At 43.1% G+C, this 15,553-nt stretch overlaps 1 protein-coding gene across 6 annotated transcripts in view; it reads right to left on the reverse strand.

Moving 5' to 3' along the window:
• FGD5 (FYVE, RhoGEF and PH domain containing 5) overlaps positions 1-15,553 on the reverse strand; it is a 321,938-nt gene that overhangs the window by 92,738 nt on the left and 213,647 nt on the right. For all 6 annotated transcript variants that reach the window (XM_068253043.1, XM_068253044.1, XM_068253041.1 and 3 more), the window contains 3 exons: positions 7,869-8,020; positions 6,075-6,231; positions 1,393-1,480 (listed from right to left, as the gene is read on the reverse strand). In XM_068253043.1, coding sequence (XP_068109144.1) covers positions 1,393-1,480; positions 6,075-6,231; positions 7,869-8,020 — 397 coding nt within the window. The remainder of the gene's footprint in view (positions 1-1,392; positions 1,481-6,074; positions 6,232-7,868; positions 8,021-15,553) is intronic.

The following is a 15,553-nucleotide window of genomic DNA, read 5'->3' on the forward strand; positions in this document are numbered from 1 at the left end:
ATTTTATTCAAACCCCCCACCCCAGCAAAGTTAAAGGGAGACCCCTCTGGTGTCACATGGTTGACTCCATCGTGACACTCAGTTGTTTTTGTTTAAGAGAGTGACCGCATCTGGTCCCATAGGGACACTCCAAGTGGAGTCGGGTTCATTGTCTCCACCTGCCTCAAGTGGTTGGTTGCCACTATTGCAACCCACCTTTGTGAGTAGTCCTTTTTGACTTTTATATACTAAGAATTAGCCATTTGGGCTCCCGTCGTCTCTGTGTCATTTTTTCCTAGGGTGTCAAGGCACCCCACCTTTCCAAGTTGTAGAACCAGACAAATTTGCTGACCTTTTCCTATTGGTTATATCCATTCAGTTCATTGTTACTCAGTCCCAAAAATGATCTGTTATAGATTATTGATTTTCACTAGCGTGCTCAGTGTTTAGATTTTTAAAACTGGGTACTGAGTAAAAAGAATATCTGAACTTTAAAAATCTTTAATAGACTGTCTTTACAGATAGCTCTCTGGCTTGTCCCCCTGAAATTAGTCTGGCATATTAAATACCAGACTATTGGCACCAGAGGCAATAAAAAGGACCTCAGGGAGCATAGAATGAGTGGTGTATGTGGGGGATTTCACTATTTCATTGACAGAACATGCCTACAACTTTGAAAACGTGTTATTTGATTTATTGTGAAGTAATCTACAAAAAGGACAAAATAACTGAAACCCTCAGCGCGCATAGCTATTCACCGCCCCCCCCCCCCCCCTTTATGTCAATATATTCTGCATCTGCCTCCAACCATCTGCTCTGTCCACTCCTCTGTCTGCCCATCGGTTTCGATTTGCCACTCACATGTCCTTCCGGTTTCGCGGCTAATGACTGCTCCGCTCGGTCCCTCATACACAGTCCAGAGGCTGCTAGGGCCATTGGGGTTCCCCATAGGAGACACTAGACCAATTCTCCCTAGCAAAAGGGAGAATTTTCATTGGCCCACCATGACCCAATGAGAATCCTCCTGTTGCTGAGGATTCCCATTGGTATTTTGTAGCTCTATTGTAATCCCCATGCTTCTGCCCGGTACTGATCTGTGTCCCGGGACTGAGCGGAGGAGTCGTCAGCACCGGAATCAGGGAAACACATGAGTATTTGTGTGATTGGGCCAATCAAAGCGGGCAAAGCAGACACGGTGAGTAGCCTAGTTACAGTGTCCGTTCTCATAGGCTTTCGCTGCATACAATTTCCTTCCCCTTTCCAAAAAATGCAGAAAGTTGGGACTCTGCGCTTCATTTACCACATTGCAGCAAACAGATTTGTTTTCTTTTTTAACAAGTAGAAGTGGAACCTAATTTTAGCCTTGGGATCCTCTTCCTGTGCTGAGCTGTATTCGAGCAGTATTTCTCTTACCTGTGAGGATCATGTGATACTGGAAGACCCGCTGCACTACTTTCACCAGTTCATGTCTGAGGCTCGAATGTCTTTTCTGGAAGTTCCTCTGTTCACCCAAATCAGGAGACAAAAATATTCAGAGTTTACTCATTTCCTGCAATTCTCTGCAGGTCAAAAAAAAAACATCATTTTTATTTTTTAGCAAGATCTGTATGTACTATTCTTCCTCTATCTATAGCATCCTTTAAACTGTTATGCTGACCACAGATGTGCAGATTTTAATGTCATTATTTTTTTTTAAAGTGTACCTGAGAAGGATAAAAAATATATATAAATACCTGGGGCATCCTCCAGCCCCCTTCAGGCTAATCGCTCCCTTACCGTCCTCCTCCTATGCTGCTATAGCAGCATAGGGGGCGATATACAGGCTGGGAACGCGAAGAATTACTTGCGTTCCCATGCCTGTCGGCCGGTGACGGCCAAACCGGAAGTGTTCGCCGGCGGGTCCTGGAGCGTCAGAGCGGGGCTGCGAGGGCACCGATCGGCTGCTGGGGGCTGAGGGGAGCCCCAGGTGAGTAAATCTCATTTTTTTATAGTTGACTTAAGTTTTCCTTTAACGTTAGTCACCAACGCAACGTGTGCACTGTGAACAGGGCATTGATTTTTCATTGCAATGAGTTATTCTGCGCTAAATGTTGTTTTAACGTGCGACTTTCATGTCGCACTCTAAAAGGGGCCTGAGTAGCAATTTTAACATAATGACAAAAGGAATCCAAAACACTGACTGCCTCGGTTTCACACTTCATGCTTTTTGCAACATCAGCATTTCACTGATTATCTTCAGTCAGAAGCCAGTTATTGTAAAAAGTGATTAAGACAAGTGCAAGTGAGGCGCAAGAACTGCCCCTCCTCCTCAAAGAGGCGCTGTAGTGACATATAGTAGAAAACAGTAAATTATTCAGGATACCCACTTTTATTGTAATTTTCCTGGTTTCAGCATCAGAAATATGTCCTATATCTATATATCGATATGTAGCCACGCCCTCCCAGTAATGCTTAGCCTAGGCTGTTAATTATGCAGAAGCCTCCCTCTCAGAGCATTCTGGAAGACCAAGTATACTTTCTACTGGCTTTAGGGTTCTAAGCAAACAAACATTCTGCAAAGGTCACCTGACAGGACTAAAGATGTTGCTGTGGTAAATTTCATTTTAGAACAGGCAAATACTGAATAAATAATCTATAAATGAATATTGTAATCAAAAATAAGCAATTTTTATTTTTTCACAACCAATTCCACTTTTAACAAACCTTATTGCAAACTTTGCTATGTTCTGAATTGACTCAGATAATGTCTTCAGACTATTGATGAGCCGAAATTTGCTTAATATTGCGTCGTAATTTGTATTTATAACAGAAAATTACAATTTTCAGAAAATTTGCAAGTAATTCATTCATTTTGACGTAATTCATAATTTTGTGTCGTAATTTCAGATTAAATCGTAATTTCATGTTTAATTTTGTGTTACTCATAATGTCGCCTAGTTATGAAAAATTACGCAAATTAACATATAACACAAACCTGTAATTTTCATGATTTACACAAACATTTTGTCACGAAAATAATCGGAATTCCCAAAAATGATTGTAATTGCAAAAATGTAATCCATAGTCCTAATTACATGAAATTTCACTTAATTTTTCACCAATATAATTTTTTAATTAATCATAATTATGAAAATTATGCTAAATTTTTCAAAATCATGATTAACACATTACTATTATCACTACTGCAGACACCTGCCACCTAGAAGCAGACAGTGTTTAATAAAAGCGCTAGATTATTGTACTGTGCCATCAGTAAAAGCAAGAAGTTTTGAATTAGGATGATACCATTTATAGGCTAATTTAGAGGTAAAAAAGTAAGCTTTCGGCTAATAAGCCTTCTTCAGACTTTGTTCCTGTATCTATGTTCTAACATCTTGTTAGTAGACAGGAACACAATCTGAAGAAGGCTAATAAGCCAAAAGCTCACTTTTTTTTACACCACTAAATTAGTCAAAATATGGTATCATCCTGATTCACAACTTCTAGTGTTTAATAAAGCCAGCCTGGAGAAGCCTAATAAATCATATCCTACTTCTTACTCATAAATAATGAAAGTTTGCTCATAAAATGTATATAATATAGTCGTAGCAAGAATCACCAATGCATTCCCCCTCCCCACAAATGGTCACCATTTGTCACCTCAGGAAACCGGTGACAAGCCAGATAAACACGACGTGGCTGGGATAAGAAGACGTGATTGAGGAAAAGCCTTTCCATGCGGCTCTAAAGGCAACGCACCGTGATAATAAGCTAAAGACTGACTCACCACATATCACTGCGGTGATGGCAGAGCTGCTGGCTGCCTGATGAGTGCATGGAACACTCATTAGCTCTGTCATTGATAAAGTGCACCTGTCACTTACACAGGGCTGATGGAGCCAATCAGAGAGCTGTAAAAAATATCAAACGATACAGCTGCATCACCCAGAGTTGAGTAAATCTATAGGCTTGATCCTTAATTTGACCATATAATCATTCCAGATCATATTGTGTAGATCAACCGGTCTGATCCACTTTGTCGATTCCCATAAGATAAAGATAAGCTGAACAGTACATATTTGGGATTAAGAAATGCATGCATATGCTGTGTTTTCTGCTATTTTAAATAACGGTTTTATGATCTTGCCAAAATTCAGCACAACTATGCCTAAACTGAAACTGAGAGTGTTCTGAGCTCTCCCCCCAGTCATAGGTGAAATTTACCGTACTTTTATCAGACATAGGTATACGGAATAAAGAGAACTGATTAGATAGGAGATAACACTGAAAGATTGATCTAGAGATGGGTAATACGGGAGGAGCGAGGACTAACAAAGCAACTTGTGTATTAAAAATGTCTTGATATCATGAAAACAAAGGCTATTACACTTTAACCCAGCCATGTAGAGAGCATTAAAGGTAACCTGAAGTGAGAAAAATATGGGAGGTTTCCATCTCTATTCACTAATAATGCCAGTTGCCCGATTTCTGTGCTGAAGCTCTGCTTCTAATACTTCAACCCCTTGTCGACGCGGCGGCAGCCCCAGGACTGCGCTCAACGTCAAATGGCGTGAAGTCCTGGGGTGGGGTTTTGCAGGAGATCCTACGCGGCGTCATCAGTCTCCCAGCGTCGATCACAGCCAAGAGACTGTTAGAGGGCCAAACCGCCATGGATTTACATTGTACAGCGCTAGCGCTGTGATCTACAGCCGTGCCATTCGGCTGTCCCCTGGAGAGGCTGGCAACCCGCATCCCTCTCATAGGCTAATGCCTATGAGAGAGGATCACTCTCATTGGTTCACCGGGGGGGGGGGGGGGGAGGAGGGATCGTAAATTAATTTAAAAAACCACAAGCTGCAGCAGCGATCAGAGCCCACCAACAGAAAGCTCTGTTGGTGGGCAGAAAAGGGGGGGGGGGGTTCATTTGTGGCTCTGCAGTGAGCTATTAAAGCAGCAAAGCATCACTTTGTGAAAAATAGCCTGGTCATTTTTGGGGGTGTAAGCCTGTGGTCCTTAAGTGGTTAAAGAGAAACTGCAAGGAAAAAAAAACCTGCCCGGAAGATATTTACCTCGGGAGTAGGAAGTCTCTGGATCCTAACGAGGCTCCCCCCGTTCTCCTCCGTCCCGGCGATTCAGCGCTGCCTGGAAGCCCCCCAAACCACAGCCGACAAGGATGTCGCTATGGACCAGGCGCAGCAGCACCTGCAATATTTATCCTCCCTGGCTCCAGTGCAAGTGCAGTAGAGTGGACCCGATTGGGCTTGGCTATTTCATCCTGAGCCTGATCGGAAAGCTGCTACTGTACCTGCGCTGGATCGCGGTAGGTAGATATTTACCTCCCTGGTGTTTGGGGGCTTCCAGTGCTGGATCGCCGGGACGGAGGAGGATGGGGAAGCCTCATTAGGATCCAAAGGCTTCCCCCTCCTGAGGTAAGTATCCCCCGGGGGGGTTTCTAACAGATTTTCTTTAAAGAAGACCGGGATCCTAATGAGGCTTTCCCCATCCTCCTCGGCCAGCCTGATCCTTGTGCTGTGACACGTGGACAAAGAAACCCCGAAAAAAAAATCCCTGTTACCACTGCATGCAGGTGCAGTAGCGGCTTCCCGTCCGGGCCAGACAGCAATGGCTGAGCCAGATTGGGTTTGCTCCACTGCTCAGGGGCGAGGTGTCTGCACAGTACAGCAAACCCAATCCGGCTTGGCTATTTCCACCAGAGCAGGAAGATGCTACTGCACGCCGACAAGGAGATCTTTGGGTGTCTCAGTGCTGGATCCCCTCTACTGCAAAAGATGGGGAAGCCTCTTTAAGATCCAGAGGCTTCCCTCTCCCGAGGTAAGTACCCCCAGGGGCTTTTTTTTCTTACAGGTACACTTTAAGTCACTGGCCCAGAATGAGCTGCAGGTTAGATGCTTTGACTCTGGTCTGACTCCTCTGGCTGCATGTTTGATGAAGTTGTGTGACTCAAAAACAACTACAGCTAAAAGCTCAGCATGACAGCCAGGCAATTGGCACGGTTTATAAGAAAATAATGATGGTAGCCTCCGTAATCCTCTCATTTCAGGTTCCCTTTAAGGATCACTATTTACTTATACGATAGCGATATTTCAAGTTATTACCTCAAAGTCTCTGACAACCACGGCCACGCCAGGGCTCCTCATACAGCAGTCATCCAGGGCGGCCGTCGTCTTGTCGAAGGCAACAATGAAGGCCGTGTGATGCTGGAATCTGGCTTCCCGGCTCAGGAAGATGTCAGCAATTTTCTGTTTCTCTTCCCTGCGGGCAGACACAAGGAACAGCACAATAACAACAATAAGAGCATTATTGCTAGATCAGAAGTCAGGTTCCTGTATGGTAAGATGATCCCCCTTCACAAAGCCTGACAGGAGTCCTCTGGGAACAAGTAAAAGGAATATTCTGAGGAAAATCTAATATTTGAGTTGTAGTGGATGATGGAGACAAGTAACCCCAGTGGTGTAGATAAGATGCCCTGCAAGTTTTACATGCCGAACCCCCCCCCCCCTCCCCCCCCGGCACTCTATACGTAAAAATTGATACGGCGCACCGAAACCTGCCAAGGATACCTGCGGTGTCAGGTGAAAGAAGAGGATGATGGGGATGAACTGTTTGTTAACCCCCTTGGCGTTCTTATTATTTCCGGATTTTATGGTCTAAAAGCTGTACAAGTTTTTTGCATGCTTTTAGATCCTAAAACCTGGAAAAAATCATGCTGCTAGGGAGATCAGCAGCAGCTCAGCATTCACTCACCTCCCTGGGATCCAGCACTGCACTTTTCCCTCCATCCTCCAGGTGGCCCTGTAACCCTATAGTGAGTAGGGATGCTCATTCGGATTCTGCGGAAATGCAATTTCCGAAATTCCGATCGGAAATTGCATTTCCGCATCGGAATGCGGAAATCGGTAATGCAAGTGCGTTAGGCGGATTTCCTCCGGAAATCGCGGAAATTTCCGCCGGAAATCTCGGAAATTCCGCCCGACTTTAAAATTGATTTTCTCAAAAACTATAAGGTCTTTTTGAAAACTTTTTTTGCATCTTATTCACAAGATTCAGTTTAATAAACCCTGAAAATTTGGTGTTTCTAGGACTTAAGGGGGCTTTGCTATTAACCGCTAATGTCGGCAGATTTTTACTGTAATGTAAAATGCAGAAAATCTGCTTCTGCCTATTTTCTGCATTTACATTACAGGAAAAATCCGCCGACTTTAACGGTTAATAGCAAAGCCCCCGTACGTCCTAGAAACACCAAATTTTCAGGGTTTATTAAACAGAATCTTCTGAACAAGATGCAAAAAAGTTTTCAAAAAGACCTTATAGTTTTTGAGAAAATGAATGTTAAAGTCGGGCGGAATTTCCGAGATTTCCAGCGGAAATTCCGCATTGGAATGCGGAAATTGGTAGCGGAAAGCGGAATCGGTATTTGGCAATGGCGGAATGCGGAATTACCGCGGAATCGGAAATTGGCATTTCCGACCATCCCTAATAGTGAGATTGCCGACTGTCGTCATAACGACAGACAGCGATTTCATCAGGGGGAAGCAGAGCCTCGGAGGCGAGGAAGAAGAATGGTGGCCGACGTCGGGATCCCCCGGGAGGTGAGTTAAAGCACCAGCTGCACGCTATACTCTACAGTGACCTACCTGCGGCTACCACGAGTTCAGCTCGGGGGTTCCGCTCCGGGCATGTTCTTTCCACTTTGAGTTGAACTCGTAATTACAATAAGGAAGTTAATGATTACTACTATTCAAAGTATCTATAGAAGTGATTATTACCAGCACAGGATTAAGCGAGAGCTAAACTGTGGTTGAGGGAGGGCCCCTCTGGTCCAAGGGCCCTGATGCGGTCACAACCTCTGCATCCCCTATTGCTACACCTCTGGGTAACCCTACACTCACCAGTTCTGGATCCTCTGTTCTAGCTCCGCCAGGATCTCCTCATGTAGAGAGTAGATATACTGCAGCTGGCTCAGTCCATGGCGGAGTCGCAGCTCCTCCTCGCCGTCCTCTTCCTCGCTGCCGAGGGCCCGCAGCATCGCCATGTGGAGTTCCTGCGGAGGGGCAAACCAGACCACTCATGAAATTACACTTGAGGAAATTGTGAAGTGTAGTTCATTTATTATCAAATCAGATTACTATTTCAAATGAGGCCTCGTTCACATTAGGTAAGGCTGGTGGCTGTACGTTTATAATGCAAGGCATGGCATCTGCGTTCTTCTCCGTCCTGCTGATCCCATTTACTGATAATGAATTGTGTGATTTTGTAATGACTTTGCCGCTATTGCATTTGCTTTAAAGGGAATCTGAAGTGAAAATAAAGTCATGGTATAATAATTTGTATGTGTAATACTGCTAAGAAATAAAACATTAGTAGCACAGATATGAGTCTCATATTGTTTCTAGTACAGGAAGAGTTAAAGGGGAACTGAAGTAAGAGGTATACGGAGGCTGCCATATTTATTTCCTTTTAATGAATACCAGTTGCCTGGCAGCCCTGCTGGTCTATTTCTCTGCAGTAGTATCTGAATAACACCAGAAACAAGCATGCAGCTAGTCTTGTCAGATCTGACTTTAGTCTGAAACACCTGATCTGCTGCATGCTTGTTCAGGGGCTATGGCTAATAGTGTTAGAGGCAGAGGATTAGCAGGGCTGCCAGGCAACTGGTATTGCTTAAAAGGAAATAAATATGGCAGCCTCCATATACCTCTCTCTTCAGTTCCCTGTTAAGAAACTTCAGTTGTTATCTATGCAAAAGAGCTTCAGGTAGCTCTGCAACTTTATAAAGTCATAGACAGCACTGTCTTTTGAAGCACTCATCTCAACTGTCTCTCATTGTTGCTTCTTTGTTTATGGTTTTTCTACAGAGAAAAAAATCAAAGGGTCATTAGGCTGCCCTGTGAAATCATTTAAACTGCTGAGTGTAATGTGGAAACTGCACATATTAGATAATGATGCAATGTTATAAAAAAAAAGCTACAGTATATACCTGGAAAAAAAATGACACTATTTTCGTTGCTACTACTGGTCTATTAATTATCCGTACTACACAACCTATTTATTATATCATACATTTTTTTCGATTCAGTATGACTTTAAAAATCGCTCTGTTCACCAATTTTTAAAGCGATTTTACAGTTTTCCTATGCTTTACATTGAGGCTTAAAGAGACTCCGTAACAAAAATTGCATCCTGTTTTTTATCATCCTACAAGTTCCAAAAGCTATTCTAATCTGTTCTGGCTTACTGCAGCACTTTCTGCTATCACAGTCTCTGTAATAAATCAATGTATCTTTCCCCTGTCAGACTTGTCGGCCTGTGTCTGGAAGGCTGCCAAGTTCTTCAGTGTTGTGGTTCTGCTATGAACTCCCCGTTCCAGGCCCCTCTATGCACACTGCCTGTGTGTTATTTAGGATTAGAGCAGCTTCTCTCTTCTCTCTTATCTTTTACAAGCTGGATAAATCGTCCTCTGAGCTGGCTGGGCTTTCACATACTGAAGAATTACAGACAAGGGCAAAGCTGTTTGCAGGAAGAAACGAGCAGCCTGAAACTTCAGTGCATGAGAACAGGGGGAAAGAAACACACAAATGATCTTTTGAGATTCAAAAGGAAGGCTGTATACAGCCTGCTTGTGTATGGATGTATTTTCTATGTGTGGACATACTGTACATCAACCTACTTCCTGTTTTGGTGGCCATTTTGTTTGTTTATAAACAAACTTTTTAAAACTGTTTTTAAAGAGAATCTGTATTGTTAAAATCGCACAAAAGTAAACATACCAGTGCGTTAGGGCAGTGTTTCTCAACATTTTATAAGTGTGTACCCCTTTTAAAACCCTGAACTCATCGAGTACCCCCTAGCATAGTAAACATGATCACAAGTACCCCTTGACAAATATATATTTAATCGTAGTACATGATAATTGGTTCTAAACAATGTGCAAGCATTTATTATTGCTTTTAATTAGCTGAAATACTAATTTGGTGTTGTTTAAATAAGAATTATAATTTTCTAAATCTCTAAATTGTTATTCTTGGTTAAGTATATCAAGCCCGAGTACCCCCTGGACCCATCAGAAGTACCCCCTGGGGTACGCGTACCGCATGTTGAGAACCTAGGCGTTAGGGGACATCTCCTATTACCCTCTGTCACAATTTTGCTGCTCCCCGCCGCATTAAAAGTGGTTAAAAACAGTTTTAAAAAGTTTGTTTACAAACAAACAAAATGGCCACCAAAACAGGAAGTAGGTTGATGTACAGTATGTCCACACATAGAAAATACATCCATACACAAGCAGGCTGTATACAGCCTTCCTTTTTAATCTCAAGAGATCATTTGTGTGTTTCTTTCCCCCTGTAGCTATCTTCCACTGAAGTGTCAGGCTGTTTCTTCCTGCAGAGTGCAGACAGCTCTGCCTGTATGTAATTCCTCAGTATGTGAAAGCCCAGCCAGCACAGAGGAGGATTTATCCAGCTTGTAAAAGATAATAGAGCAGAGAGAAGCTGCACTAATCTAAATAACACACAGCAGTGTGCAGAGAGGGGCCTGGAGGGGGGAGATGCATCACAGAACCACAACACTGAAGAACTTGGCAGCCTTCCAGACACAGGCTGACAAGTCTGACAAGAGAGAGATAAGTTGATTTATTACAGAGATGGTGATAGTAGAACGTGCTGCAGTAAGCCAGAGCACATTAGAATAGATTTTGGAACTTGTAGAATGGAAGAAAACCGGATGAAATTTTTGTTACGGAGTCTCTTTAACCACTTTTAATGCGGCGAGGAGCGGCGAAATTGTGTTAGAGGGTAATAGGAGATGTCACCTAACGCACTTTTGTGCGATTTTAACAATACAGATTCTCTTTAATCACCTCCAAAATACTGCAGGACCTTTGTTTGCATTTAGGGAAAAAAATCACATCGCTCTGGAGTAAACAAGCCCATACAAATACATTAGCCAAGCGCTTTTTTAACTACTGGCACTTTCAAAAGCGCTCTAGGTGAAACCAGCCCAAAGAGATCAGCAGAACTGCCACGCAAATGGTATTGCTGAAAGGACAACTGAAGCGACAGGGATATGGAGGCTGCCATATTTATTTCCTTTTATGTAATACTAGTTACCTGGCTATCCTGCTGACCCTAATACATTTAGCCATAGACCCTGAACAAGCATGCAGCAAATCGGGTGTTTCTGACAATAGTCAGATCTGCATGCTTGTTTCTGCTGTGATTCAGACAGTACTGCAGACAAATACATCAGCAGGGCTGCCAGGAACCTGGTATTGGAAAATAAATATGGCAGCCTCCATATGCTTCTCACTTCAGGTGCCCTTTAAAAGGAAACAAATATGGCAGCCTCCATAATCCTTTCACTTCAGGTGTTCTAAAAGTATGGTGGGATTAGACTGTGAGGGACAGTTAGTGGAATAATGATATATAAAGTGCTGTGGAAGATGTCAGTGCTGTATAAACACACAATATCAATAAAAAAGATCTTGGGCCAAAAAAAGGCACACAGAGGAAAGGCATCCCTGTTTTTCACAACAAGAAAGCAAAACGATATGAGTCCTTTCAGTTTAAATGTTAGAAAATATAAACCTTTGTGGAATAATGATAAAAGGTTATCTAGGCGGCTTCCTCTCCCGGTTGGGTGAAGGTTAGACCAGGAGCGTCAGTATCTCATTTGTCAGAGAAATCCATAAAGCATCAAGCGGCAGCAGATGAGAAGAGCTGACAGAGGTCCCCTGAGACAGACTGGGTGCCGAGCACTTAAACACGCTTTATCTGCATGAAAAGGTCTCGCTTACAGAGCGCTGATCTCTGCAGCGATAGGCACATCACAGCTCGACAGCCATCAGCCACTGATGCCTAATATGGAGCTAAACTGCCTTCCAACCTCAGAAGCCATCGTCTTCATCTGTGTTCTTATAAAAGTTATCTCTGATTTTCAGGGTCCGAGATTCTAGCAGGCTTTTACGACTGTCTTTGTTCCTGCGGCTGGATAGTGTGCTGGTTAAAGCGAAACCTGAACTCAGAACTTCCTCTCTGCTCTAAAAGACAAGCAACAGCATAATAACCTTTAAACAAAAAAAATTATTTGTTACAGCTGATACAAATCCTGCAATAAATATGCGGTGTGTCTACTTCCTGCTTTCATGGAAGCAGACATATTGTTAACATCCTGTGTTTACAAATCAGTTGCTATGCCGTGGCAGAGGAGATTCCTGAGCTAACACAACTGAGAAATCAAATTATGGTGGTGATTCATCGCAGATGAGAGGAAATTAGACAGGCTAAACTCTCTAAATGCATACAGGGTGCATTTCTCTATGTTTATCCTGTGCAAGAGTTCAGATCCACTTTAAGGGTTCCGTCTCTGACGCAGGAGAGCAGGGTTTGCATTTTGGCTCTTCCTGGTCAGTAAACCAGCACCTATTCAGTAAGGAGACCTTGGGCAAGACTCCCTAACATTGAATCTGCCTACTAAGGGCACCCTAGTGCCTGCAGCTCTGGTGCTTTGAGTCCGCCAGGAGAAAAGCACAATATGTTCTGTGTCTGTGTAGAGATTTCTGCTCATTTCCTTCTCTCAATGAAGCAGGACTAAAACGGAACATAAAAGTCTGATCTATCCAAAACAGAAAAAAAATGGAGTTAAGATCTTTCTGCGCTTATTTCCTGGAGTGCAAAAATAGTAAAACAGCTGAGAATGCTGGCTGGATGGCTAAAGCCGTCTGAATGTCAGAAATGGTTGGACAGGATAACACATCTTTGGGCAGGTCAGATAAGTGCTGAATGTAATTGGATCACTGAGAAACAGACCAGATGTGCAGAAAGCTGATGACAGATATGTGAATTGGATTGCTGAGCAACAGACCTGATGTGCAGAAAGCAGATGACAGATATGTGAGTCATCCAGAGACACACAACCATGGGGGAGATGTAAGGAGCATAGAGAGATAGGGTAGGCTGACAGACCAGCAAATAAATCCATAGCAAAGTTGTAGGCTTACACTGACTAATGGCAATGGCAAAGCATTTATATTTATTAACAATGCACAGCCAGGGGGCGGGTACACAACTCTATGGATGCATGTCACATGACTCTCACACTTTTCCCACTCACATAGTGGATGGGAGTTTGGTAGGATGGGGGTAACAGGATCATGCCCGAAGAGTCCACTCCCTGCTGCCCCACTTCCCTGTCAGTGCTTAGCCCTCTCTCGGAATTACACCAATTGCAGCATTGTTGTTTTAAACTGAGGTTCTGGATTCCAGCTAGCGATACAGGATAATTAATATTCATATTTATGAAACCACTGATTTATGATTCCTGTTATTTGGGGGGACATATGCTTCCTAATTATGTTATTTGGGGGACATATGCTTCCTAATTATGTTAATTGGCTAGTACTGTATTTTGGGGTGCATCCTGCCTTATTTTGTTATTTAGAGAACATGTCTGTCCCATTATTTTATTTAGGTGGGCAGAGAGAGAGAGAGAATGGATTACTGATTTCTAACTATGCCCCTGCCAAGGGATACTCAAAATTCATTAGGGAAGCAAGACAATATTATGTTATAATTGCAATATTAATTAGGGGCAATATAGTGTCAATCTGGCAACTTTATAAATACTTTTTCTTTTGTTGTTTTCAGCCCAGACACCAGTGACAGTCCAGTAACTGTATTATTAAGAAGGCATGTGCAGGGAATTTTGGACTCAAACTATGGAAGGGTCATTTGAAAACAAGTTGGATTGTGTTGCATATTCATTTCTGATGTGGGTGCATTCTTTCTGAAGCGTGTATTATTGCATAGTTTCTGCTATTTTGTGAGGTAATGTCCAACACAGTGAAATGCAGACTGTGCTCTAGCCTGTGTGAGTTTTATAAATGTCCCCCCATTGTCTTTTGTCCCAGCAGGAAGATCACATGACCAGGCGAGTATTCCGGATGTGCCATTGTTTCCTGCTGCACATTGTTCCAGCAGCCCGTGAGGAATGCGAGGTGGGGACGCCGAATATTAAGTCAACGCAAATCATCTATCTTTCATTCCTGACCGACCGGCTGGTGATTGTTTGAATATGTCAGGAGCGCTGCAGGTGTGACCTCCGACCTCTCCGCAAACAGCTGATAAGGCAAACTGTCTCCAGCGTTATTAATATAGAGATACAATATTGTGCGTCTGCCTGCTCTGTCAGGTCTCTGGGGGCTCGCTGGTGGAGGGGATGGTGGGTAGGTTTCCATCTTCTTCTAAAAGCACACGCTATTCAAAACTGAAATGTAACATGTATATTAAATGTACATTGAAACCCCACAGTGCTTTCCCTTTCTAATTCTGTAAAGCACAAGGCTGATTCTTGTATAACTACTCTTTGATTTCAAGTGGAATAAAATTCTGACATAACAATCAATAAAAATGTGTTTTCCTACCTTTTATTACCCATACAGTCATCATATTTGCTTTTGGGCACAAGTAATATTACCTGTTTACAAATTACAAGGTCCCAAAGTACAGTTTATCTGCTCTGAAAGCTGCCATTGCATTTCACTCATAGATTTCAATATATAAATACAGCAGCTACCTAGAATGGGATGACTGATTCATCTGATAGAACAGCAACGTTGACTGAAATAACCACTTGTTATAACCGAGGTATGCAGCAAAGCATTTGTGAAGCCACAGCACGCACAACCTTGAGGCGGATGGGCTACAACAGCAGAAGACCCCACCGGGTACCACTCATCTCCACTACAGATAGGAAAAAGAGGCTACAATTTACATGAGCTCACCAAAATTGGAGGCTGGAAAAATGTTGCCTGGTCTAATGAGTCTCAATAGAGTCAGAATTTGGCATAAACAGAATGAGAATATGGATCTATCATGCCTTGTTACCACTGTGCAGGCTGGTGGTGGTGGTGTAATGGGGTGGGGGATGTTTTCTTGGCACACTTTAGGCCCCTTAGTGCCAATTGGGCATTGTTTAAAGGCCACGGGCTACCTGAGCATTGTTTCTGACCATGTCCATCCCTTCATGACCACCATGTACCCATCCTCTGATTGCTACTTCCAGAAGGATAATGTATCATGTCACAAGCCTCGAATCATTTCAAATTGGTTTCTTGAACATGACAAGGAGTTCACTGTACTAAAATGGCCCCCACAGTCACCAGATCTCAGCCCAATACAGCCCAATAGAGCAGGTTTGGGATGTGATGGAACGGGAGCTTTGTGCCCTGGATGTGCATCCCACAAATCTCCATCAACTGCAAGATGCTATCCTATCATTATGGGCCAACATTTCTAAAGAATGCTTTCAGCACCATGTTGAATCAATGCCACATAGAATTAAGGCAGTTCTGAAGGCGAAAGGGGGTCAAACACCGTATAAGCACGGTGTTCCTAATAATCTTTTAGGGAAGTGTATAATTGTATGAGACAATCGTGTAGACTAAAGTTTGACAGATAGATAAAAGTCTTCACATTCGTGTTGCTGTTCTCCCCCACCTTCCTACCACTATCTGTCTGCCTCCACAACCACTGCAGCCTAGATACTAAAGCGGGGCTGAAGATGCACTGAATATGCA

The sequence above is a fragment of the Hyperolius riggenbachi genome, chromosome 9 (genome assembly GCF_040937935.1).
Source record: "Hyperolius riggenbachi isolate aHypRig1 chromosome 9, aHypRig1.pri, whole genome shotgun sequence".
In the NCBI taxonomy this organism is placed as follows: domain Eukaryota; kingdom Metazoa; phylum Chordata; class Amphibia; order Anura; family Hyperoliidae; genus Hyperolius; species Hyperolius riggenbachi.